This window comes from Lepisosteus platostomus, chromosome 28 (assembly GCF_059453375.1).
Source record: "Lepisosteus platostomus isolate fLepPlt1 chromosome 28, fLepPlt1.hap1, whole genome shotgun sequence".
Classification (NCBI taxonomy): domain Eukaryota; kingdom Metazoa; phylum Chordata; class Actinopteri; order Semionotiformes; family Lepisosteidae; genus Lepisosteus; species Lepisosteus platostomus.
Window position 1 is genome coordinate 9,630,433 of NC_142638.1, and position 27,053 is coordinate 9,657,485.

At 49.0% G+C, this 27,053-nt stretch overlaps 1 protein-coding gene and 1 non-coding gene across 5 annotated transcripts; both read right to left on the minus strand.

Annotated features, from left to right (window-relative positions):
- Positions 1–39: 39 nt before the first annotated feature.
- On the minus strand, positions 40–25,723 carry ttll6 (tubulin tyrosine ligase-like family, member 6). 4 transcript variants are annotated; one of them, XM_088623183.1, is made up of 18 exons: positions 25,615–25,723; positions 22,727–22,924; positions 21,577–21,831; positions 21,057–21,239; positions 17,969–18,006; positions 16,544–16,662; positions 15,933–16,063; positions 14,875–15,031; positions 14,284–14,427; positions 12,822–12,907; positions 11,734–11,959; positions 11,090–11,268; positions 9,908–10,096; positions 8,964–9,126; positions 8,618–8,827; positions 6,938–7,250; positions 5,807–6,065; positions 40–397 (listed from the first exon to the last, which is right to left on the minus strand). In XM_088623183.1, the coding sequence occupies exons 4-18, from the start codon at positions 21,236–21,238 to the stop codon at positions 277–279; spliced, it is 2,517 nt and encodes an 838-aa protein (XP_088479309.1). In that variant the 5' UTR covers position 21,239; positions 21,577–21,831; positions 22,727–22,924; positions 25,615–25,723; the 3' UTR covers positions 40–276. The 4 variants fall into 4 exon arrangements, with proteins under 4 accessions (XP_088479309.1, XP_088479310.1, XP_088479312.1 ...); XM_088623184.1 differs by having other exon boundaries at positions 17,969–18,009; positions 21,057–21,405; XM_088623186.1 differs by having other exon boundaries at positions 16,544–16,667; positions 17,969–18,009; positions 21,057–21,405.
- On the minus strand, positions 6,689–6,801 carry trnal-caa (transfer RNA leucine (anticodon CAA)). Its single transcript has 2 exons — positions 6,764–6,801; positions 6,689–6,734 (listed from the first exon to the last, which is right to left on the minus strand). It is a non-coding gene; the product is annotated as a tRNA-Leu (tRNA).
- Positions 25,724–27,053: the final 1,330 nt, after the last annotated feature.

The window sequence follows — 27,053 nt, forward strand, 5'->3', positions numbered from 1 at the left end:
CACAGCTGAATCTGTGAAGTGGTTCATCAAATGCGTTTTACTTTCTAGCCAGGGTGCAGAGCTGGAAGTCGGGGCTGTTGGGGACGGGGTGTGGGGGAGTGCGTGGGACAGACTGCTCACCCGCCTCCTGCAGAGGTGTGATTCTGGACCCTCGCAGAGCTCGGCTCAGGGGGAACAGAACCTCTGGGCTTGTCAGTACCTCGACTGCAGCCTCCCCTCTCCCTGAGACCCCCCCTCCTAGCTCTGTACTCCATACGGTCAGTGCTAATGGAGTCTTCATCGGGTCTGAACCAGGGTCCTGCTATCAGAGAGCTGCCCGGCTCTGGACAGTCCACCTCGAGCTGGATGGGGCTCGTGCTGCGGTTCTGTTCTGGCTGTGGCTGGAATGCTGCATCGTCTTGTGGGGGAAAGGAACAGAAAATTAGAAACATGACACTCTTGTTGTTAATCTGTGCAGTTAAAATGAAGTGTTATTACTGTGATTAACGTAATTGGCTGGCAATTGCATCAGGAGCAGCTACCATTTGTACCCGTTTACACAGGAGGGCATGTTGCCAGAGCAGTGTGTGAAGCACAACAGCAGCACTGCACCTCCGACTCCATCACTGACCTGGGGGTGAGCAGGGTGGTGCAGTGAGTGAGTGGGGTTCTGGGGGACAGTGGGGTGCAGTGTGTGAGTGAGAGTGGAGTGCAGTGTGAGAGTGGGTGGTGGGTCAGTGGGATGCAGTGTGAGATTGGGGTGGTGGGTCAGTGGGGTGCAGTGTGAGAGTGGGGTGGTGGGTCAGTGGGGTGCGGTGTGAGATTGGGGTGGTGGGTCAGTGGGTGCAGTGTGAGAGTGGGGTGGTGTGTTATTGGGGTGCAGTGTGAGATTGGGGTGGTGGGTCAGTGGGGTGCAGTGTGAGATTGGGGTGGTGTGTTATTGGGGTGCAGTGTGAGAGTGGGGTGGTGGGTCAGTGGATACAGTGTGAGAGGGGGGTGGTGTGTTATTGGGGTGCAGTGTGAGAGGGGGGTGGTGTGTTATTGGGGTGCAGTGTGAGATTGGGGTGGTGGGTCAGTGGGTGCAGTGTGAGAGTGGGGTGGTGTGTTATTGGGGTGCAGTGTGAGAGTGGGGTGGTGGGTCAGTGTTGTGCAGTGTGAGTGGGGTGGTGGGTCAGTGGGGTGCAGTGTGAGTGGGGTGTGGGTCAGTGGGGTGCTGTGAGTTAGTGCCGGTAGCCTGCTGCTGTGACAAGATGATAATGGAAGGTAATTGCACCCTTGCGGCTTTCGCTGGCTGCCTGTGAAATGACAGTGGGGAGCAGCAGCCAGCTGACGCACTGATCCCGCTGGGAGATACAGGCTCACTGTCAGACCCTGCAGCTCCCGGGAATCCGCCAGCCAGTGGCATGTCACACAGCACAGACAGGGCTGCCACTGGCTCCAACCCTGGGCACAAGTGTCCCTTTCCCTTTCTGTTGCTGCCTGTTTGCTTTTCAAGCCATTTCCATGTCTCTTAAATCTCCATGGTGACTTATCCGGTGCCGTCGTCCATCTTCCATTTTTACCCTGCTTATACCGTGTTTTTACTACAGTCCTTTGCCCAGTGCCATATTGTTACTATGGGATACAAGAGCACGCCTTTCTAGCAGTGCAAGGGCGCTGCATGAACACCAGTTCCACCAGTTCTGGTTCAGCACCAGAGATCTAGAGGAAATTCCTTGCTCACAGCCCCTGCTATTTCACTCCCTGATTGCTGGAAGAAGAGAGCAGTCATCACCACCCCCCACCTGCACCAGCGGCTTGTGCTGCGCAAACTGAATAGGACACCGGCTTTGAAGTGAGGAGGGCAGAGCTCAGGCCCAGACTGTCTGGTTATTTCCTGCTCTGTGAAAAGGCCGAGTGGAATGCAGGAACAATTAGGCTGCAATCATGAGTCATCGAAAACGCACGGTCCCCTACGAGTGTTTCTCCCTGCTCCCGAGGAAACAGCGGTTCCCTCAGAGGTCCATTTCCCACGAGGACACGCTGTTGGGACAGCGACAGGGTTACAGACGTGAGTGGGCGCTTTGCTCACTGAGGCTCATAGCACGCACCAAAAAACTTCAGCACTGTTACTGTCACAACGGAATTAAGAAATGCTGAAACCTAGAGCCTTCCCCTGTAAAAAGCAAAGCCCTAGACATTAGCCAGGCAAGTAAATAAGAGGAGGGAGAGGGATCGTGAGTCTCTGCTGTCAGCTGGGTTGGACCAGACTATGAAAAATCCCAGCGCTGGAATATCTGTTTCACACTTTTGAGTAGTGTTCAATCCTGAAGAAGCACCGAGCCGAAAACGACTGCAAGCGCTGAAGGAGATCTGCGTGTATTTGTACTAAAATGTTTTCTAGCTTCAAAAAGGCAAAGGCAAATGCAATGCTCAATGCATTAAAAAACGAAGTAATCCCGGACACTGCAACATGAGCGTCTCTGCAGCCTGCGCTCAGTAACGGCTGTGTGTCTGTGATCAGTGATGTTACCTTCTAGTATCAGGAAGGTTATTTTTTTAAGCATTACCTTTAAGCATTGAGTCCACATGTCATCAGATAATTAAAGGGGGCGGAGTGGTGGCTCTGTGGCTCAGGATCTGTGCCTGTGGCTGGAAGGTTGCCGGTTCAAATCCCGCGGCCGGCAGAGGAATCCTACTCCGTTGGGCCCCTGAGCAAGGCCCTTAACCCCAACTCCTCCAGGGGCGCTGTACAATGGCTGACCCTGCGCTCTGACCCCAAGCTTCTCTCCCTGTCTGTGTCTCATGAAGAGCAAGTATGCGAAAAGCCGAATTCCTAATGCAAGAAATTGTATAGGGCCAATAAAGTGATGTTATGTTATGTTAAAGGTACAGACAATACAGTGCCAAGTGCTAAAGACTTTGTTCTGGGAGAAGGGTAAATGAAACGTGCAGACACAGAGGTGACTATGGTGAAATGCCTGCAGGGACCCACACAGCCCGGGACTGCAGCAGGCAACCCAAAGACATGCGAATAGCCCACCCCCCCGCCTCCCCCCCAATCAGGGGAGCTGGCTGCCGGAGACACTGCGCTGTGCCAGACTCCCCTCTTCAAAGAGCCCCGGGCTGGCTGAGGTGTCGAGGCGCTTCAAAGCTATGCAGAGCACCTTTAATTAGTGTGGATTAACCTGCCTGTGATCAGGGCAGGGGAGATAAAAGCAGCAGGTTGTGAACAGGGATCATAACAGCTACAGCTACTGTCTGCAGTCGTCACTTTGATATTATATCAGCTTTTTTTCCGTTTTTAAGCTGCAGCCATCTGAACTATTTTAAATAAACATCACAGACACACAGTCAAATGAGACCAAGTGAAACATCACCATAGTCTAGAATAATATAGATATAACTTTGCTCTCCCTCAAATGCCTGGGCAAATACTTCTGTTTTTTTATTTTTTGTTCAATACGCACAGAAGAGGTGTGGCTGTCAAATGAATGCAGGTTTATTGCTTGTAATAAATTATTGAATAACCTCGTTTACAATATACCTTTGTTTACAGTAGATGTATCTGCACCCATGCAAGTAAATAATTAAAAAAAAAACTTTCAATAAACATAGGGAATATTCAGTATTTCTGTCCACATCCATTGTTTTAATCAGTTCCCCAGTAACTAGATTCCACTGGGGTATCCATGTTCTTTAATTTGCAAACAGCTCTACGTCTGAGACAGCCTTTAAACAGAGCTAATTAAGGTTTAACTGGAGTACTTTATCCCTCTTCCTAGACCTTAATATTTTGATGACTTAGATAGGCGGTTCCACTCGAGTTCTTAATCACAAGCTAATGGGTTTCAATTTTCTGGTTGGGGTAGATTTTCGAATTTGCTTTAAGCTCTTCAAAGGTCAAATGGAATTTGCAATTGTGGGCGTGTCTGATACACTGTAATTCACCACTTGTGTGTGTTCATTATCAATTGATCAACTAGCAAGAGCCGTTTAGCCAGAAACAACAGCCAGCGAGCAGACAAGAGACAGTGTAAAGTTCTGTGTGCCAAAGCTGTTAGAATCTGTAGCTTTGAAATGGGGTGTTTTTGACACGCAGGACTGACCAAAGGAACAGGTTAAATGTAATTCTAAACAAGCCCTGGAGATGCAGCAGACACAGGACAGGGATTGGGAACGACTGATTTAGAGACAGGAAAACTGCAGGCCTCTAGACTCAAACCTGGGATCCCTACACAAGCGTATCTATGTGAATTTGTATTTAAAGTCTGTTTCGATATTACCACGGAAAGATTTCACGGGATTACAAGTTGTTGATGGTGACAATTAGACATTAAAAGCTAAATCCAGTTACATCAAAATAATTTTATTATATGACATTAAAGGTATAGAAATTCATCATACAATTCTGCCATTTTACAAAGACCAAAAGTAAAAGGCTACTTAAAGGTTTTAAAAATATATTCATTCAGCAAAACATTTTGCAACATACTGTAATCACAACTTCATAAAAATAGTACAATATGGTAATGGATCAAATCACGTCACATCCGTAGTCTCAATGTGCTAGTCAATCAACAGAACAGTGCTTTCCAAGTACAGGTCAAGTCAAGTCATTCTAATGTTGTGATTCAATGATCAGGAGACAGTACCAGGAAACCTAAACAATGACAAGGAAACGGTACCAGAACCTGGGTCATCCCTGAGATTGAACCCAAACTGCCTGTGCCTTCCAATCCATCCCACTGCAGGATTTTTCTGCAAACCAGCACTTTTGTTGCTTAGTTGACAACAGGTTTGGTGCAAGAAATGAAAATGTGGGCCGCATCACAGGGCAGCCAAGGAGTCTAAGGAGAGCACTGGGAGGACAGGAAGTCACCAGACTGCAGGCTACTGGTGCTTATCTTCTTGTCTTCCACCTCTGCCAGACCTAAGCTACTGCAGCCAAGCTGGAAAACTGTGCGTCGTCTTCAAATAATATATAAACACTTTTGAACAAAACTCACACCTCCTGGAATCCTGCGTGTGTGAAGTCCTGATTTGTTCAGCTGAAAACGAACACACTGAGAAGGGCCATGCTGAAGTCTGCACCAAACTCACGTGGGTTAATGAACAAAACAGACAGCAGTCTGGAAACTTCAAAGCAAGTATGCAGTTTGTACTGCAACACTGAGGCAGCAACCACTTATATTTTTGCTGTAATTATAAATCGTAATCATTCATTTAGAAGACACCTTTATCGCAGAGGTGAAAGGGCGAGCTCTGCATCAACAATTGTAGTTCTTACTACAGAGCCTTGGCCTTAAAATTCACCAGGAGGACTAATGCGCGCAGGCTCACACATGGTGGGTCACTGGGGACAAGCCCGTCTCTAACCTCTGACCCAGATACTTTTAGTTTTGTATCAGGGATGTCTTGAGCTAAACCCAGAACACAGCCGTGCTCGGCAGCAGCCCCTGGCTCAGCGTTAGCAGATGCCTGAGGGAGCAGCATCATTTGCTGAGCAAAGGTCAGGGTAAACTGAAAGCTGCATTTCAGTCACGCATCAGGGATCTTAAAACCCATCGTAAAACCCAGACCGTGTTGGAGAGGAGGTGGAATAACCAGAATGATGTCCAGCGTGAAGGAGGGTCTCTTAATTAATGGCACATTTTTATCTTTGCTTTATTTTGATTGATTTTTTTTTTCTTTTCCCGCAATACTTGTAAAATCTATGGCTAAAAATCAACTGGCGCAAAAAAAACAGCTGGGGGCACCAACCCAGCTCAGTCCAGTTTTGGGGCTCGTGTCTGCAGCGGCCGGTGCAAGTGGGGTCGGGGAAGCTGGGGGGCGGGGGGCCCCCTACCTGCCGGCCTCGGGGTGCACAGCTCTCCGGACGCTCTCGCGGACGGGATGGGCGAATCCCGGGCGGCGCACGAGGGGCGCCGGCGTGGAGACGACAAAGAGGCCTTGCAGGGCCTGGGGGTCCGGGATGACGTGGGGGTACAGCAGCCCCCGCTGGCCGGCCGGGGCCTCGGAGAAGCGCAGGCGCCCGCGGACCTCCGAGTACGAGGAGCTCATGCTGCCCAGCCGGGCCTGCTTGCCCAGGGCGGCGGCGGCGCCGACTGCGGGGGCGAGAAAGAGGGGAGGCGCTGGGGGCTCTGAGCTGTAACGGAGCCACGAGCACAGAAACAGGGGGGGGGGAAGGGCTCCAGCCAGGAAAATCCCGGAGCGCAGGAAGAGATAAGGAAAGAAATGTAGACGGGGAAAGATGGAGAGCGAGAGAAATAGGGAGGGGGAGGAGGCAGAGTGAACAAATGAGGGAGGAAATGAGACCTCGTTTACAACACAATACGTGCTGACGCAGACGCAGACGCAGCGCTGAAGCGGCATTGACAACCATAGTAATGGCACATGTACTCGTCTAATGTAGTAATAATAATAATAATAATAATAATAATGTTTCTTTATTAGCCCTATACAATTCCTATACAATTTCTTGCATTAGGAATTCGTCTTTTCGCAGACCCCAGCTTTCCTCCATGGAGACACAGACAGGGAGAGAAGCTGGGGGTCAGAGCGCAGGGTCAGCCATTGTACAGCGCCCCTGGAGCAGTTGGGGTTAAGGGCCTTGCTCAGGGGCCCAACGGAGTAGGATTCCCCTGCCAGCCGTGGGATTTGAACCAGCAACCTTCCAGTCACAGGCGCAGATCCTGAGCCACAGAGCCACCTCGCCGCCCAAAACGCTTGTCAGAAGTGGGATTCGAACCCACGCCTCCATTCGGAGACCAGAACACCCATCGTTCACGGAAGGTATCGAAACCTTGAGTCTGGCGCCTTAGACCACTCGGCCATCCTGACAATTAGTCTAGTAAGTCCGTACTGAGAGACAGGAAATCTCTTTGCAGAAGATGAGAGGGAGATAACAAGCTTTATAGGAGAAGAGAAACAGGGGCAAAATCGGGAATGCAGGTGCCAGGGATGGCTGTGCACTGACTTGTCCTGGGGATCCTGTGCGCGCTGGTGGCCCTCCGGTACTGAGCGGGCCCACGTGGCGCCCCCTCCTGCGCCATCTCTTCTGGGGCCCTGATGCGCAGTGCCCCGGCTGGCCCGCACTGGTCCGGCTCGGGCGGGCTCCTCTCTGGTCCCAGGCCCAGCGCCGGGCCCGGCCAGCGCTGCTGCGCCAGCCCCTGGGGAGGCAGGTACTGGAGACACAGGCTCCCCTCGGGCCCCCCAGGACACTGGGCCACAGGCAGAGAGGGGCCCGGCTGAGCGAGAGGCCTCCTGGAGAGGTCCGCCAGGGACTCCAGCTACGACAAATGCAGCATGTCAGACACCTTCTTGGCAGAACTATAAAACAGAGATTCACTCATCAGGTGGTAGGAAACCTCAGCCTAATCCAGTGCTGGGACAGCGATCCCAAAGGGTCCCGAAACACAGGCGTCCCTCACTTTATGCAGTTCCGATCTATGCGAATTCGCTTTTATGCGACTGACCCTTTCTTCCAAGTATCCTCTTTATGCGAAACAAAAATCGCTTTCACGCGAACTGTGGCGGTAGAGCAAATTCCTGCGAAACGTGGTCTTGATAACATCCTGATGCCTTACAGGGAACCGTAGGCAGAGAACTGGCTCGGCAGACTTTATGCAGTTCCTCAGGCCACAGACTTCATCTCCTGCTCCAGGGATATCCTCATCCATCATCAGCACCCACATCTCGTCCCCTGGAGCCTTACCGTCGGCCTATCTTGGTGCGCGTTTATTTATTTTTAGTTAAAATAATGTCCCAAATTACATTTATGTTAAGTTTAGTGTTAATTCTTAATGTATGTTGGCATGTATTTATATGATTAAAATGCATCTGGAACACTGCATTTAACACCCTTCCACTTAATCCCGTTTTTTCCGCAGGATTAAGCGGTATGCCTTATGCGATTTCCCCTTATGCGGGATTTTCGCAGAACGTAACCCTCACATAAAACGGGGGATGCCTCTATAAGCGGCTACACCCCAGCCCTGCAGGTAATAATAATAATAATAATAATAATAATAATAATAATAATAATTGCTTACACTTATATAGCGCTTTTCTGGACACTCCACTCAAAGTGCTTTACAGGTAATGGGGATCCCCTCCACCCCCACCAGTGTGCAGCCCCACCTGGATGATGCGACGGCAGCCATAGTGCGCCAGAACACTCCCCACACACCAGCTCTCAGTGGGGAGGAGAGCAGAGTGATGAAGCCAGTTCATAGATGGGGATTATTAGGAGACCATGATTGATAAAGGCCAGGGGGAAATTTGGCCAGGACACCGGGGTTACACCCCTACTCTTTTCGAGAAACACCCTGGGATTTTTAATGACCACAGAGAGTCAGGGCCTCGGTTTTACATCTCACCCAAAGGACGGCGCTTGTTTACAGTATAGTGTCCCCGTCACTATACTGGGGCATTAGGACCCACATGGACCTCAGGGTGAGCGCCCCCTGCTGGCCCGACTCACACCTCTTCCAGCAGCAACCTTAGTTTTCCCCGGAGGTCTCCCATCCAGGTACTGACCAGGCTCACACCTGCTGAGCTCCAGGGGGCTGCCAGCTGGGAGTTGCAGGGTGACATGGCTGCAGACAGGTGGGACTGAACTGTTTCAGCAGGAGGGAGATCAGGGCGTGGCTCTTACCTGGGGGGCGAGGCCCCCGGCGTGGGGGGTGGCCCGCAGCAGCTGGCACACCCGCTCCACGACGCCCAGGTCCCGGATCAGGCTCGCCCGGCGCAGCAGCTCGCTCATCCTCTCCACCTCCTCCCCTTCCTCCTCCTCCTCTTCCTCCGAGGCGCCTGGGAGCAGCCCCTGGTCTGGGGGGCGCTCCAGCAGGGAAGGCACCGAGGCCAGCTGCAAGACAGCACAGAGCCGTGAGCGCCCCCTCCTGTTCAGCATGGGTAGTGCCCCACGCCAGTGGCTGGGCTGGGGAGGGGGGGGGTCCACAGGCTAGGGGGCGGGTCAGAAGCTGAATAAGAGGGGTACTCACGGAGAGCCGCAAGGGCGTGGCGGGTCCCCGGGCTGGACGCGGGGGCGCTCTCCGGCGCTTGGCCCTCTCTCCGGCGGACTCCCCCTGCAGCTCGCGCCTGCTCAGGCCCCTCAGCACGCCCTGCTTCTGCTCCTGCCTCGCCCGCAGCTCCTGCAGCTGCTGCCTGCAGGAGGGGGGCAGCTCAGGGGCAGACCACCATAGAGCACACAGAGCGCGGGGGTACATGGGGGTGCCGCCCCGAGCAAGCGCAGGAAAACCAGGGTGGCAAACGCAAGGGAAAAACAACACCGAAACCTGGAACTATATTACACATTTGCACAAGGTGTCGTGGTCTCGTGACAGTGCCCATCGAGAGTGAACAGTGTGAGCTCAAGAGATAATCCCGAGTGCGGTACAGCGCACCGTCACGAACAGAACAGCTCCGCAAGTCCGGAGAGCTCGTCTGTGCAGACGCTCCTGGAACTGGAAGGCTGCTTGTACCAGCAGCTCAAGTGCACAGAGCCAGAGGGCAGGCATTTACTAAACGGTGGCTCTGTGGCTCGGGATCTGAGCCTGTGACTGGAAGGTTGCCAGTTCAAATCCTGCAGCCGGCAGAGGAATCCTACGTTGGGCCCCTGAGCAAGGCCCTGAACCCGAACTGCTCCAGGGGCGCTGTACAATGGCTGACCCTGTGCTCTGACCCCCAGCATCTCTCCCTGTCTGTGTGTCTCGTGGAGAGTATGCAAAAAGACAAATTCCTAATGCAAGAAATTGTATAGGGTTAAGAAAGCAACATTATCAACATTATCATTAAAGGCAGAAGTCTGACGAAGTAAACGGGGTGCCGAAGCCCCCTTATTGAAATGAACCCCACTGCCCTCGGTTCTATGCCTTCTTTTCCTCCCCGCTGTGGGAGGATCAGGAGCGTTCCGCTGCTGCAGACCCGCGCCCCCCCCCGCCCGTACCTGGAGCACTCCTCCCGCGCTCTGGAGGCCGCCGTCTCCTGGAAGAGGGAGCTGCTGTGCTGGAAGTACTTGCTGTACTTCTCGCCGTCCGGCCGCGGGTAGATCCGGCGGAAGCCGCCCAGGTGCCCGTCCTCGTAGCGCTGCATCTGCGCCACCCAGGCAGCCTGGCACTGCCGCATCTCCTCGCTCCTGCGGGGGCGCAGGGGGGCGTCACAGTGAAAGCTCATGCGCCCTGAAACACTTTATATCCGCCCTTGTTGACTCACACCCCGATTGACAGAATCACTACAGGTGCAGCACCTGCTGCTGGCTTATAATAATAATAATAATAAAAAACTATTTTATATAGCGCCTTTAAACGTGGCTTCTGAAAGCGCTTTACAGAAAGACAACAACAAAAAATAAGAAGAATACACAAGATAAAACACAATTACAATATACAGAGGAGACCGTGGATGGTGCTACTAAGAAGAGCAGAGGGGTGAAGAATGGAACCAGTTCAGTAAAGGCTTTTCTGAAGAAGAGGGTTTTGAGTCTGGATTTGAAGGCGTTTAGAGAAGGTGACTCTCTGATATCCTTGGGGAGAGAGTTCCAGAGCTTGGGGGCATAACAGGAGCAGGCCCTGTCACCCATGCAATGTAGACGGGCTGGGGGGACAGTAAGGAGACCAGAGTTAGAAGAGCGAAGGTTGTGAGGTGGGGAGTAGGGCGATAATAGTTCAGACAGGTACTGAGTTGCCAAGCCATGCAGAGCCTTGTAGGTGAGCATGAGGATTTTAAAGTCTACACGGAATTTGACCGGAAGCCAGTGCAAGGACTCCAGGATAGGAGTAATGTGATCATTTGCACTAGGCCTGGTCAGGATTCTGGCTGCTGAATTTTGGACATACTGCAGTTTGTTCAAAGTAGATAAAGATACCCCAGCGAGTAGAGCATTGCAGTCGTCAATTCAAGAGAACACAAATGTGTTGATCAGCTTTTCAGCCACAGTTAGTGATAGCACAGGGCGTAGTCTTGCCATATTTCTGAGGGGAAAAAAACATGTTTTGACAATATGCTGCACATGTGGGTCATATTCTACAGACATCCCTACAGTTTGAGAAGCTTGAAAAGGCCTGTGGAAGGACAGCTGGTCACCCGCCAAAGCGTGCAGCCCGGTGCAGCCCGGTGGCGTGCAGGGTACCTGGCCTCCCGTGGGCGGTTCTGCTGCAGCCGCTCCTTCACCCTGCGCCTCTCCTCCTCCGTGATCTTGCGCCTGTCGCAGGCCCCCAGGTGGATCAGGACCAGCGTGTCGTACAGCAGCCCGTCCTTCACCTCCCGGTCCAGCCTGGAGTCCGTCGTGAAGCTGGGCGAGTGGTTCACCTGCGCGCGGATTCACCAGAGCACGTGAGCACCCCGGGGACACAGCCTCCCATCGCCTCCCACACAACCCTTTCTGGAGTTCTGCCTGCAGGCAGATCGACATCCAGGCGCGCTTTAATAGTTCCTTGTTTTAGCAAAACCACTGGAGCCCCTTATAATTCAAAGCCTGATCTTAAAATAAAGCAGAGCATGTGTCGTCGTCATCTTCACAGGCTGAAGGGCAGCTCTTGAAAAGACTTTTTCAGAAACGCTATTTTACTGAGATTTATTACGGCCTGAGGACAGGGGTTAAACTGGATCCAGCCTGAATATAAACCCTTAAAATGATGATGATTTAGAAAGACACAGAAACTCTTCAGGCTTGAGGCCTGTCAGCACCTCAGCCGGCTAGGCCTGGGGTCGGCGGGGTCAGGGGTCAGAGGTGAGGTCAGCGGGGTCAGGGGTCAGCGGGGTGGGGCCTCTCACCTCCAGCAGCCAGGGCCTGAGTCGGCGGTCCAGCAGCACGTCGAAGCCCAGGATCTCGAAACAGGCGCTGCCGGAGGCGTGCTGGGGGAAGCAGGAGTGGTAGTTGTGCTTGAGGACGGGGTGGGCGGAGATGAGCGTCTTGATGATCAGGTCCTCGATGTCCGCCCACATCTTCTCCGTGTCGTAGCACAGCGACTCCAGGTGCTTGTGGAAGGTGGACAGCTTCCTGCGGGGGAGGCAGGGAGGAAGGGGTTCGATGGAGTTCGGAAACAAACGCCTCTCTGCCCAGCTCACACACGCAGGGAGAGTTTCACTCATGCGCTCATGTGGTCAGGCTGGTGTCTTTAACTTTACGCCCAACACAATGAACGCTGCGCCAGCAGCCATATCACCCTGCAGCTCTCAACTGGCAGCCCCACTGAAGCCAAGCAGGGCTGAGCCTGGTCAGTACCTGGATGGGAGACCTCTTGGGAAGCTATGGTTGCTGCTGGAAGAGGTATTAGTGGGACCAGTGGAGGGCGCTCACCCTGTGGTCTGTGTGGGTCCTAATGCCCTGGTATAGTGGCAGGGACACTATACTGTAGTGGGTGCTGTCTTTCGGATGAGATGTTAAACCAAGGGCATTTCTTGATAAGAGTAGGGAGTCATCCCGGTGTCTGGGCCAAATTCCCCCCCTCGGCCTTAACCATGGCCTCCAAATCATCCCCATGTATGACTGGCTTGCACCTGCCCTGCGATTGAGTAGCGCCCCATCCAGGGTGTACCCTGCCTTGCGCTCATTGCTTGCCGGGGAGACTTTGGTTTGGCAAATGACATGACAATGAGCACTACAGCACACTGATCTGCAGGCTGTAGTCCGTACCTCCCTTCAAGGATAACTAAATGAGTGTATGATTCATAACAGAGGGATAAGCATGGAGACTCTGCTTACAGTTCAACTGGTCAAACAGAAACCCCCTACAAAGAAAGGGCATTTCCCAAAGAAAGAGATACAATAACGATTACAAAGCATCCCGGCCAATCCCTAGGAGATAACTGAGCTCAGAAACACACTCGGCCACAGGGGGGTACTGGGCTTCTCTGATCACCTTTTGCTACCGGTGTCTTCGTCCCGCACAAAGTTCTCGCTGTGCTTGTTGATGGCGTAGTTGGTCAGATGCATGCAGACATCCTCCTGGGAGCAGGGGGAGAGGGGACAGAGCTGACGTGCTGCACAGCGCAGCGCAGGGCACTGCTACACGGCTGGAAAGCTGCAAGCTTGGTCATGAGCAGTCTGGGGGATTTGCACAGCAGTAACCTTCGCCTGGAAGGAACAGGGCTGAGGTGATACAGTCGGTAACGAAGCAGTCGGTCAAAGACTAACAGATTATGGAACGGCCTCTACCTCCAGGCAATAAGACTAAATAGCCAAGCTGCAGCTCCTTCAGCAAATCACCTGTAATGGCTACATGAACACACAGTTTTCACTGTATTGTGCATCCTGCACTACTAGGACATAATGTATAGCACACACCCTGGACACACAGCAGCTCTATTTATATTGAGTTTTGTCTGAGTTTGTTTTATTCAATTTCTATTGCACTATTATGTATTATTTTGTAACTTTAATTTCGTGATTTTTATCCCCCCGGTGAGCTCACAGACAAGACATTTCATTGCCAGCAACTCCTGCGGCACGCTAGATTGTTGTGCATTTGATAAATAATCTTTTATTGATTGATTGATTGATTGAGAATTGAGCTCTGTGTTGTGAAATAAAATGCTGTTAGGTTCTTTATGAAAATTCTTCAAATCCTTTTCACCAAAAAACAGTAATGTGGAAGCTTTTGAGATTTTAGAACAAAATTAAGCTTTATTCACTTTATTTTTTTGTGTCATATGACAACTTAAGAGATGCCGCGTTGCGATCACCTTTCTCCAGTGCTGTCACTCAGCTCGTCTCACTCCTGTCCTGGTTTGTCCAGAAAGGATGACTCAATAGATGCACCTACTGCTCTTGCTGCCTTTACAAACGGTTCATGTTTTCCTAACTGGCAAATACTCACATTATTCTGACTGCTCTTTCTATCGGTTCCTGAGCTCTAGCAGCCTAGAATACTCTCCTTTTGCCAAGCCCTTGGTGATTTTCCTTCCGATAAAGGAATGGAAATGGATCACAGGGCGATACTCCTGGCAAAGCATCCGGCTGAGACCGCTCACACTGAGCGGATGACGCTAACAACAGGGATGAAGTGTCACTGCTGGCTGCGAGTCAAAGGAATCCAGCGAGCCAGGGTGGACAGTGGCTTGCTGGGTTTTCTAAAAGTGAAAAGTGATTGCTTTAAAAGTGCAACTGCACTCAGGGGATTGTTTCTTGTGTTCTTCAGGTTCTCTCTGCTTGTCTTCCTGTACAAACAGGTTGCCCAGTGCTGCTGTGGATGAATGTTTTCTTCAGGAGCTTCTACTGCCAAACCGAGCGCTAACATTGTCCACACTCTGTCCCGGGGAACTCTACCCCCCCTACTCAGAATGCCGAACACCTCCCCCGTGCCCCCGTGCCCCCTGACCCACCAGGTTGCTGTTCATGGGGTCGCTGTACTTGGTGGTGCAGAAGCGGGCCAGTCCCTCCTGGTAGAGGAAGACCCGCAGGGGGTCGCAGGACGTCACCAGGACGTACAGCCGCAGGTCGAACTTGAACCCGTCGATGAGGAGCGGCTGCCAGGAAAAACGTTTTTGAAAGAGAAAAAAGGCACACAGACTCCTAACTCACTCCACAATCACTTTTAACGGCCCGTGTTTCCCTGTTGGAGCAAGACTGGGGGGCAAAACCGACCCTGTAATTAATTTACTACGGAGTGGGCAATCCACAGGAACCAGCGTCCTAAAAAGGTTCAGATCGTAAAGAGGACTCTTGTCATGTTTCTCAACCTAATTAAAAAGGGATTAAAATGAAAAGGAGAATGGCATTGCAGAGAAAGCCAGACATTCAGACTACATAGCTCCCATTTCTCCTTCTGACTCCTTCTACCATCATGTCTGCCTACCTCTGACCGCTCTGTTAGAGATCAGTGATTTAGAATGCTGGAAAGTGAGAGGCTGGTGTTGGGAATGGGGCTACTGTGGGATATAGGCATGGAAGAGGCCTGGGCTGGAGAGACTCACCCTGGAGATGTACACCTGGCAGATCATGTCCTCCCCAGGCCGGATATCCTTGCCGGACTTGGTGATGAAGATCCCGCGGCCCTGACAACCTGAGTCCGGTTTGCAGATATACGTCTTGTGCTTTTTCGCCCGGCTGTAGGCCTGGAAGTCGCTGTAACTGTAGGGGAGACAAACAGCAGCAATCTGTCGTGTCCATCCACCCCATTTCCTAACCCACTTATCCTGTATGGGGATGCAGGGCGGCACAGGAGCTTTACCTGGCAAGCAACAGGCGCAAGGCAGGATATAGCCCAGGTGGGACGCCAGTCCATCGGAGTGCACACACATTCACGACTCACTCACAACTGGGGCCAATTTTATACAGAAGTCAATTAGCCCACCAGCATTATTTTTGGACTGTGGGAGGAAACCAGAGCACCCGGAGGAAGCTCACGTGAATGCAGGGAGAACATGCAAACTCCACACAGACAGCACTCCAGGAATTCAAGCTGGGGTCAAGTCTAATCTTTAAACTTCAGTGACTAGCACTTGCATCTATGAATTGGCTTCATCACTCTGCTCTCCTCCCCACTGAGAGCTGGTGTGTGGGGAGCGTTCTGGCGCACTATGGCTGCTGTCACATCATCCAGGTGGGGCTGCACACTGGTGGTGGTGGAGGGGATCCCCATTACCTGTAAAGCACTTTGAGTGGAGTGTCCAGAAAAGCGCTATATAAGTGTAAGCAATTAATTATTATTATTATTATTTATAATAATATGATTAATTTATACAAACTATAATGTGCAGTACTTGCATTTAGGTGCTGCAATTTACAATCATTCATATCTCAGAATACATCAGGAAAGTATAAGCAGCATGTCAAAGACTTGTGCGAATTATAAATTGCATGCATTGTTGAAGTGTCAATAACCCTGTCAACTACAGACACAAACACATGGCACTTAAGGGGCTCCCAAAACATTCTCCAAATTAAAATCCTTATAAGATTCCAGGATCGCAGGATCCTGGTGGGGTTTCTTTGTTCATGCAGTGGCCCACTCTTGTGATCCTATACTCACTCTGCAGGTAGGCACCAGCTACGAGGGAAGATGTTGTACTCCTTGGGGAAGAGTTTAAGCATCCTGTTCATGTTCCGTGCCAGCAGATCCTTCCTGCAGATTTCACTCATGCCCGGGAAATGGTTGATTTTCTGAAAGAAATCAAACAGCAACCGACTGTATGTCAAGTGAATGGCTTCTGAACCTGTGGGGTCTTTGTTTTGTCATTATGGCTCCTCTGTATCCGATCAATGTCTTGTCTGTATTTCCTAGGATATCCAGAACACACACAGCAGACTGGGGACTGTGCAGTCAGGTCTTTGTTGCACAGGACTGCCTTCGGTGCTGTAAGATTACACTTCTAGGGTTCACCGAAAGGGGGTTTTGTACTTTGTGGTACTGTTGTACTGGTTGTTCTTGTTTTGCAGTTTTGCAGGTTTGTCATGTTGCAAAGCATTTAAAAGAAAAAGAAACATCTTTACTGTGGTATGGCATTGTCACAGAACCAAGCCACAGCCAGAGGGATGGCTTAAAAAAACCAAACTGGGTCACCTATATTGATTGTGATGTCAGGGGCTTGGTGACTCCCAAGACCTTTGATAAACAGGAGGCAGCCCTGTGATATTCGGTACCTGGTAGCGTTTCATATCCATGACTCGGTCCAGAGACACGGAGCAGTCGGTCCAGTACAGTGTCCAGTCCTCCCCGTCTCCTGCCTCTCTCAGCCCGTATCGCCTGGCCGCGCGCCGCACTGAACTCCGCAGGAATACGAAACACACCACAGATGTATCTTACTACCTTATAATAATAGAGTTAAAACCATGAACATGCTGGAAGCAATCTCTGCCACTTCCAGCTATGAATAATCTTCCAATCTTAGGACCGTGTTTGTCAGGAGCGGACTAACTTGATCTGCCTTCCTTGGGTCACACTACTCTATTGGGAGACCCAAAATATTCCTGGCAGAATAAAATAGATTAAGTGCCCCAGTATAGTGACGGGGACACTATACTGTAAAAAGGCGCCGTCCTTCGGATGAGACATAAAACTGAGGTCCTGACTCTCTGTGGTCATTAAAAATATCAGGGCGTTTCTCGAAAAGAGTAGGGGTGTTACCCCGGCGTCCTGGCCAAATTTCCCATTGGCCCTTACCAATCAGGGCCTCCTAATAATCCCCATCTATGAACTGGCTTCATTACTCTGCTCTCCTCCCCACTGATAGCTGATGTGTGGGGAGTGTTCTGGCGCACTATGGCTGCCGTCGCATCATCCAGGTGGGGCTGCACACTGGTGGTGGAGGGGATCCCCATTACCTTTAAAGCACTTTGAGTGGAGTGTCCAGAAAAGCGCTATATAAATGTAAGCAATAATAAAATAATAATAAATATTTTTCACTCTCCATTTGGGAGCAATGCCAAATCAATATGCCCCTGCCAAAAGAAATTTAACAGGAGTGCAGAGTCAGGATGAGAAACCAAATGGTTTTACCGAACCTGGAATGCAATTTAATCTTGGCACTGCCTTAAGGAATCAAGACTTGAGTGAACAGCAATGAAAAGAAAACACTTGAGTTTAATGTTATTGTGGAAGGGATAATGATGAAAGCCCAATTCTTGTGCTATTGTCCTGTCAGGCTGCATCCAACCAGCACAGGCGATACAGGTGTTAATCATATGGAAACGTGCTGTGTTCACTGGTAACGACACCCCCTGACCGGAGACAGAGTCACACCTAGCCTGACAAGAGCTGTGAGGGCTATCTATTTGCCCAACTAATTACATTACTTGCAGATCAGGGTGGCTTAATCAGCGATTAAAACAACTGTGCTAGTATTAACAGATATGCTACTCCAGAATCAAACCCAAAGAAACCAGACCTGCCCAGTCCTATCTTGAGCACCTGCACGTGCCTCACCTTGAGCAGGGTGAGATGTTTATCCACCACTCCCTATTACAGTAAGCCCCCTGGTATGTCAAAGCAAAGGAAATGGATCTCAAGAAGCACTTCGGGTACCTACAGGGAGCTGACTGCCCAAACCCTCCTCCATTGTTACTCACCACTTTCATACTTGCAGTTGGTGAGGTTGATCCACAATCATCTGGAAAAAAAAAACAAGAGAGGAGAGGGACAGAGGTGTGCCTAACTCTGAGGGCAATGCAGGGTAAGGGGCAGAGAGAGGTGCCCCCTAGTGTCTGGGACAGGAACAGCCACCAGTGCAGACTAAGCCTCCTCTCATCACACACAGAGATTAAACAATCACACTTCACCATTATTCTTTTCATCTTCTAAAATGTTCTACGAAAAAAAGAACATCAAGGTTTATTTTGTTGTAAACAAATAAATCAATGGGAAGGTATCACCATTTATCCTGATTTTATATCATCTGTTTTAAAAACCCTTATTGCATTTTTATTTTTATTAATTTGATGTGTAGCTTTTGATATTTATTATTTTTGCAGATAATGTAAATAAACTGAGTTTGATTTTAAATGCATTGAATGCGTTGTAAAGAAATAAAATATTTTTTAGATTTTTGCATAAAATACAAAAACCTAAAAAAAACTCCAGCCTATAGTGTGACGCTTGTGTAGTTATTTGCTTTGGCTGCTGCCCCAAACTCACCCAAATGTTCCAAAGAAATGATAAAGTACAATTAAAAATAAAACAAATGCATAAGAATTGTTGTGCTAAACCTGAACTCAGAAATTAACAAAACCAACCATTTCTTGTATAATATATTTAAATAAAATGCAAATTTATTTTCTTGAATTGTAACAGTTACTGTAGGCCGATGTGCCTACATTAAGGAAATCCCCACTTGGAAAAAACAAAAGGAATCTTTCATTGACTGCGAAAGACAACAGCGCTGTTTGAAGCACTTCTACTGCCATCGACTGGCTCAGGATGGGTATTGCAGCCTCATTTTCTAAATCTACACTCCTGATTTAAATCCAGTCAGCTAGCTTCCTTACACTGTACAAGAGAATCTCCTGTTTCCTGTGCACAAACTAAACTCTTGTAACTGTGGGAGGTTGATAAAACACATTAAACCCACATGCTTCCAGGGACAAGATGTCACACTGGTAGGGCTGCACGATAGTGGTGGATGAAACAAATTAGCCCAAACGTATAACACAACTTTTCCATCCTTTCCTTAAAATGATAAGTCAGTTCAGCACAAATTCCCATTTACAACAACTACCCAGAACGTACTTATTTATACATCTGGGTATTTACTGGAGCAGTATGAGCAAAGCAGCTGTGACACTCCCGGGATTTGAACCCGCAACCTCCTGGTTCTGAGCGCAGAGCCCCCCGAATCACGCCTCCACCGTGCTGCCTCTTGAGAACTTTTACAATGAAAAGGTCTTTAAAAATACAATCCACTACTAAATTATTAGATCTAGTTATGGGTTTTTTTTACTTAAGAGTTTTGGAGGAAAAAAAAATGTCAATCAAAAAGCCTGGCATCATGGCTTGGAAGTGAAACCTGCCCACCTCATCAGTAAATAATATCGAAGGAATTCCAGCTTTCTACAGTGGAAAAACTGTCTCTTAAAAGGGTATTAATCTTGTAAACAGCATCTGACAAAGTTAATTAAAGGACTTCTACAGCTCACATGGTGCTTATTATTACTTTCTAAACTGTTGAAGCCTTTAGTTTTGCAACAAAAATAAAGGTCTGCACAGTACCCCTGTTTAAAAACCCCCATAAACCACGTTCATAGGGGTTTCATGGGGGAAAATGCAGCAGGCCTCAATTTTTAACAGTCTCCCTTTGGTAAAGTCACTACTGGGCTCTACGATTACAGGAAAATCGTATTTTGGTTGCACACAACGGAGGTCCCTTGGTTTCGTTTTAGTTCACGGAGCTGTGGTTTCTTTTTAGTTTATTTCTCTTTGAACGCTGAGAGACGACATCGTTGTCATCATAAGTTGTGGAGTCCAGGCCTTGGCGTGAACAGTACAAACTGTTCATGCGTTTCTCTGTCCCTCACTCCTCATGGCCGGTTCTTGCTGTCCTCTTGTAGGACTACCTCTCATTCTGGGGGCCTGATATCCCCCCAAAGACTCCCCATGTAAGCACAGGCACACACTCAACAGCCCCCCCCCCCACAACCCACTCCGGCTGCTAGAAAAATAAAATAGGAGAGAAGCTGCCTCCAGCGCTAGTGTGCTGGAACCAGAAAGTTATTGCAGCTCATAAACCCCCACTCTTTCCCCCGCGGTTCTGGAATTACACATTGGCTGCACTTTGATCGCCTCTGTTGATTCTGGGCGCTCCGAGCGCGGCTCCAGAAAAGGGTGGGTTTTATTAACAGGTACTGTAATCCGAGAGCCGTGCTGCTGGCTGGCACAATGTCACCCACCATCTTTGCGAAGACGCAGCTGTTAGCAATGAAAAGGTTCCCGGAGGCTCTCTTTCTGTTTCTCCACACTACGTGTGAGCCTTACAGTGCCCCCGTGTTCCTGCCCCCAGCCCTACAGCCCCTGCACTCGAAGCAGTTAAGGTACACCTCCAAAAAATCTATCATTTCACTGTTTTTAACTATTCTATGTAGAGCCTTCCGCGGGAAGCACTACTAATAAGCCACATTTATTTATGAACACTTCTGCACGTCTGAAAGGCTGTGCTCGATTCACCACCTGTCCTCTGCAGAATGAAAACACTGCTAGCCCGGGTGGTCTATAAAACCTCACATTCCTGCGAGCTGTCTCAGGCAGGGGTCTCCAACCTGGCCTTGCAAGTCTTAAAGGTGTTTTCAATCAGTGCCCGTGTAGCTCTAGCCCCATAACCTGCACGGGGTCACAGGGGAGAGAGACCCCTCTCACGGGCAGGTAATGAGGTGGGGGAGCCCAGCCCTCCCCCTGAGGGGCCGGGCAGCGATCGAACCCAGGACCCTGGCAGTGTGACCTGGGTGCCATGCACACACCGGTTACGCCAATGTGTCTGTCCTGCAATCCCTGGCTAAAGATCACGTTAAGACCATTGTTGGTTCAATTAACAGGGAGCTGGGCTGTAATGAAAATCACAAGGAGTAGGCCCTGGTCTAAGAGCAGAATGCATATTGACCACATGTGCCGGCGGCCCTTGTAAGAGCACAGCCTGCAGGGAGAGAAGCCCTGGATCTGCAGCTGTAGTACCTTTTCTTCTTCTTCTTCCTCCTCCTCTTGCTTTCCGCTGGGCCACACTCATTCAAAGCGGGGCAGCTTTCAGGCTGGCTGTCGCTGTCGGCCCCCTCGCCCTCCTCGCCGCCCCCTCCAGACCTTTGCCCCGGGGCCTCATCCCCCGACTCCCTGCCGGGGCTCTCCTTGGGCGGTCTCATCCTGCAACAGTGATCCGTTGCATGGGTGACACACTCCTCTCCCGTCGCTGAGAAACATTCCCGGCTGTGCAGCTGTGGCCCAGGTTGAGAAGGCAGAAGGGGAGGGCTAACGTGCCGGGTTTGAAACAAACTTTGTTAAAACATCCATTTTCTCTGGATCCGAGCATCTAAAGTTACAGGAAGTCAAGGAGGAGATCAACACATGGTTGAAGAAGGTAAGAGATCTCAGCTCATGAAAGCAGCTAACAAGAAAAAAATGATGCTTTAATGTCTGGAGTAAATGCCTCATCAAAGTGCCCACTGTTGCCTACAGGCAATGACTCAGCACGCATACCCACCTTTGTTGTGGTCACACGAGGGGAAAGCAGAGAGATGGAGACACGAGGAGAGGGACGGCCGCATCCGAGTGTCTCTTTACGGTTTCAGCTTGCACGGATAGACTGGTGCGGACGAATCCGGCGCCCGTGCCAGCGATCTATCCCGAAGACGGGGTGCCAGGCTTGAGGGAGCTGAGGCTGCCTGCCTCACTGTGGGGTGTCAGAGCCAAGCCAACGGGCCCCCCCCCCCTGTCCACAGCCCCCACTTCCCCCGCTCTGCAATGGAAACAGTGAGTCGTGCTTCAGGGGCGCCCGACTTGACGCTGGGAGGTCGGGGAGCCAGGTAACAGTACACTTAATGAAACCGCATAATCCCGCTCCCATCTTCAGCACTCTGACCTCACAGCGTGTGATATTACAGCAGCTGTTCCCCTCCTCTGCCCACAACCCCCTCCCCGGTAATCAGGATCAGCAGCTCCCTTTCGAAAAATGAAATCCATACATGTGTATTATATTAACTGCGGCACAGTGTCATAAATCTATTGGGTGCAAAATCCTACACCTTCTAAACACAGAAACTGCTGTGTGTCCCAGTGCATTACAGTTACCCTAGAACGTAATGTAAAAATAACAGCACATCCAGTAACATCCATTGCTGCTATGACTTTAGGAAAGGATTACAGCCGTTACATTTTCCACTTGATTCATTGCTTATGAAGCCTTTGGAAGTTTCAGTACAATAACAAAAGACCTGCATTGTTTAAGCTTTTTTCGCCTATCGCACAGTCAGCTCCCAATTCATCAATAATATGATGTGATGTCTGAGCTCCGGACTATCGGTTCTTGAATCAGCCAGTTTTTAATTAGTCGGAATTTGTACAGAGAACATGTTCATTCTGAAGATCCGGGGCGAAAAACTCGGGTTTTAGATTATTTTAAAAGCACATTACAAAGGGAGCTGTAAAGAATCGAGTTTACCTTTCCACTAATATGCCCCATTATCTTAATCTCTGTTTGGTGAATTTGTAATTATTTTGTTGATGGATAATATTGTTGGTGAACAACATGATACCTCGTATTCTGTTTCCATGTTGTGCATCAGCTGTGATCTATTTTATTGAGCGGATCTGTGAAAAGACCACAATAGCATGAATTAACAAGCAGCACTTACTGGTGTTGCAGACCGCAGGTGGTTTAGAAAGCAGGCCTCAGCTGTTCGGTGCTGCAGTCCCAGCACAGAAGGGGGCGCTCCGCCTGTCGATGTGCCTCTCTCTGGATCCCTCACTCCAGCATGGCTGTTGGATCCCCTGAAGGCTGGTCCCGCCACATCACTCTCTCCCACATCTCAACAGCGAGCTGGCAGCGAGCCCTAAGCACAAGAGAAACTTGTCTCATCGGCCAGGCTGCCAAACTGTAAGACTGTGACTGACTGGCAGCTCCCGGAGAATAGGGCTGGCAGATCAGGTGACCTCCAACCAGGGAGTGAAACTTAGTAAACAAATAACCTGTCATTTGATCTGCAAGCTGACAACAAGAGAAAACGGAGAGGCAGGACAAAAAAAAAACAAACAAACAAAAAAAAGAATGATGTCAGCACATTACTACAAATCTGAAGGAGCCCCTTCATTCACTACGCAAGCAGACAGCTGCAGGTCACACACTGGTATCCTGCATCGCTCCTCCCCGGCTCCCCCAGGGTGGCAGTCTCTCAAGGTTTCGGGGACGTCTTCAATTACAGGAAAAACAACACACTCGTCTGGACCAATTAACCTGATAACTAGTACGACTGTATCATTGAGAGCTCGTTTTGGAATGAAAATCAGGAGACTCGTTTTCTAGCTCTCTGGAACACTTCCTGTACTTAGAGCCCCTAAAGAAGCAAGTGCAGCTAACTCCCTGAGTTATAAAATAGAGATCTCGTTATCATAAAGGCAACATGGTGGCACAGCTGTTAGCATTGCTACCCCACTGCGCTGGGACTCTGGGTTCGATTCCGGACCTGGGGTGCTGTATGGGTGGAGTTTGCATGTTCTCCCCGCATTCATGTGGGTATCCTCCAGGTGCTCCAGTTTTTCCTCCCACAGTCCAAAGACATGTGGGTAGGTTAACTGGCTTCTGGGAAAACTGGCCCTGGTAGTGTGTGTGTGTGTGTGTCCTGTGGACTGGAGTACCCATCTGTCCCAAGGTGTAATCCCACCTTGTGCCTGTCACTTGCTGGGATAAGGTCTGGCTCCTCAAGACCCATATTGGAAAAACTGGTTAGAAGACGGATGGATTATTATAGAAATTCCTATGAGAAGAGAAACTCAGGGTCTAAACAATCAGCACGGAATACTCTTTTGTTTGCTCAATTAAATACCTGTTGGAAGCAATCGGAAATTTCAAGAGCGTGGAGGGGAAATTTAACTTTCTACACTGGGCTTATGAAGGGTTTACCTGGCCTTAATGATGCATGAATGGGTGTACAAACAGGGCGTTCCCATTCAAGGCATTTGTTTGTATAAGAGTCTGTGCCTGCACTGCAAAGACCAGAGCCATTAGCAAAACCACAGACCCAAATCTGGATTCAAGTAACGGTGGTTCTAATTGCTTACATTACAAGTGTGGGCACGTTTAAGTAGTTAGGTTAACCCACAGGGGCATTAAATATAATCTACCGAGCTTTTTATGAAGTACAGGGCAGGAGGAGCATGGCGCTCTGAAGTGGATTCCCGCCAATCCTCTGTCACGTTACTGGTGACCCGCGTTCTGCAGCGGAAAACACTTCCAGTGTCTTCGGAAAGGCCCTGTCCCCTCCGGAAAACACGGCGCTGGCCCACATCTGCCTTCATGGAAAACCAATAGCCCCATCTGTCCTGCCTGCGTGTGGGAAAAGTTTCACACAGCTCCTGGGACATGATTCTTTGCTCATGCGGGAGGGCCAGGAGCAGGAAGGGCAGTGCAACACACTAACTTCACTAACACTTCATATCGTCACACCAGCAGCAGAAAACACAGCAGTCTACTGTGATCACAAGTACACCTTTTGGGGTCACTATGGACCACTGTTCAGAAGAGTACGAGAGTTAACCACACTGTCCTGGATAAACTCCTCTCTGGATCTGGGTAGATCAGGCCTCTCTGAATTCAAGTGGTGGAGCAGTAAGAGTTGGGGTTCTAATTCCAAATCTTCAATTAGAGAACCACGGAAATGTAACTTTTACAACTGCGCAAAAAGAAAAGATTACAAGGATTAATAAATTAAATGAACTCTTTGTTCTGTATATCAAAAAGGACAACAACTAACCCGACTAAAAACACAAAAAAGAAACTCGGAAAACTAATGCTAATGTGAGCTCAATTACACAAATATACACAAGCTTCAAAGTGATCGTTGTTTCTTTTGAGAAGTGTAACGTCCTGAAGTGGGCATTAGGCTCGATTTCAATTTATTCTAATAACAGGATCTAGGATTCTAGGTGAAAAACAATTGTTTTAGGCTCTATAAAAACAAAAGATCATTAAGCCTGACAGCGCCAGGAGAAAGCTTTGCGGGATCTTGGCACTGTTGTCAAGGAAACACAGGAACAGCGGTAAACAAAGATCTTCCTGCGGTGACGGTTTGCAAAGACTGCCTATCGGGGATTAAATCATACATCTTATCTGTAATTAATTCGCCAGATATATTTATTATAACAAATGTGGCGATACGCTATCACTTTATATATTCTTATTTGAAAGGGTTAAGTACAGTGTAAAACGGTACAACTTTTTCGTGTTTTCTATGATACTATTCACAAAATAAAAAAAATTAAACGAGAAACGCCGTTTAAACAGCGTTCAACGTGGTTTCTCTGAGTTTAAGGGTAACTAGAAATCCAGTACTCCTGTGATCTGTACTTCGCGAGATTAGATGCTTACCTGACGCCTGTATTTTAACCGAGAGGAAAAGTTAACTGGCTAATGAATACCTCTGAGAGAAGAACCGCGTCTGATCACACACATATACATATATAGCTAATATGTTAATTCATTGAAATGTAAAGACGGCTAATTCGATAAAAGCATTCTGCTATTTACCTTTATGAAATATTAGCTTTCATAAACCTGGCAGTCTGTCTCAGCACATGAATCTCGCCGCACGCTTTGAAAACATTCCTACAGTCTCTCAACCAACCTGTACGTCACACTACCCGGGCGACCACGGCGAACTGTAATTGGCTTCTCCTGTTCTTCTCGGCTTATGATAGGTCAGTTTGTGATTAGGGGCGGTGACCGTTCGACCAGGAAATAACCTGCCTCTTATAAGTTTTGCGTTGCTGTGGTTACTAAAGACGCTCCAGAGTCCAATGACGCTTTTGAAGACCAAACTACATGAGTAGTGCTACCTACTACAGAAGAAAAAACTATTGCGTTTGCCACCTTTAGTTTTTATTTCATAAGCAATGTTTTTAAATAGGTTTAAACGTTTTGTTACACTTTATAAATTGTGGTCACGATGGTATATTCCGTGGTATATTATTTTTTTTCTGGAATATGTTCTATTGACTTAAGATAAAATCGTAGAAATTGGAAATGCAATATTCTCTCTTTAACTTTTTATTACTGTGCAATATCCACAATGCCTTACAAAAACTTGACATCAAGCACGTTGTGTAGTGTTGTGTTATCCGCCCAAGGAAATAAACATATTTTTATTCTATTCCTTTAGAATTCGTCTGCTTTAGTTTTGTACTTGAGTGAGGCGTATTTGCGTGTATTTCAGAATCACAAGGACCTATGTATATACGATCTGACAAAGCGCATTTTAAACCCAGTTTAATCATAGATGGGGCAGTTATAGCGCCGCATTTACAATGCAGCCGTCACCATGGATCGAAGCTGTAGCACACGAGCTTCCACCATCTGTAATCAAAGTCTACAGAGGTGATGAATCTCTGCTCCATTCCTACCCTCTCAGTTCACACAGAGTTCAGATGACGTCACCCCCTCGGAACCCTCCGTCTTCCTGCGTTGTCATCTTCGCCTTGTTACGTCATCGCACGCCGCTGCACCCGCGGGACCGCCGTGGAGAGACCGTCTGAGCGATGGCTGAAAAAAAGACTGAGAACGGCGCCTTGTGCTGGGTTGAAGCTTAATTGGCTTTTTTCATCCTTCTACAAAGAGGAAGCGATCATCGGAAAGATGCTGAAGGCAAATATTTATCTCAGAGGCTTGGGAGCGCAGTACTGTGAAGAAAACGAGACCCCTCCTGGAGTCATCATTTCATATCTGAGTTTTGGAAGTACAGGAGATCCAGCCCAGAATGACAATAGAGGAGGGGTAGGGTTGGGACAAAGTCCTGTACCCCCACCAGAAAAATCTGTTTCACTTTCATCCAGTGCAACCCACTGGAAAACTAAATCTACTGCAGACTGTCTGCAGCTCCTCCAGGAAGCTAAACCAATTACAGGAGATAAGGATCTTGTTAAAAGTGCATTACACTGTAAAACAAGACAAGACATAAGTGTGGTTTATTT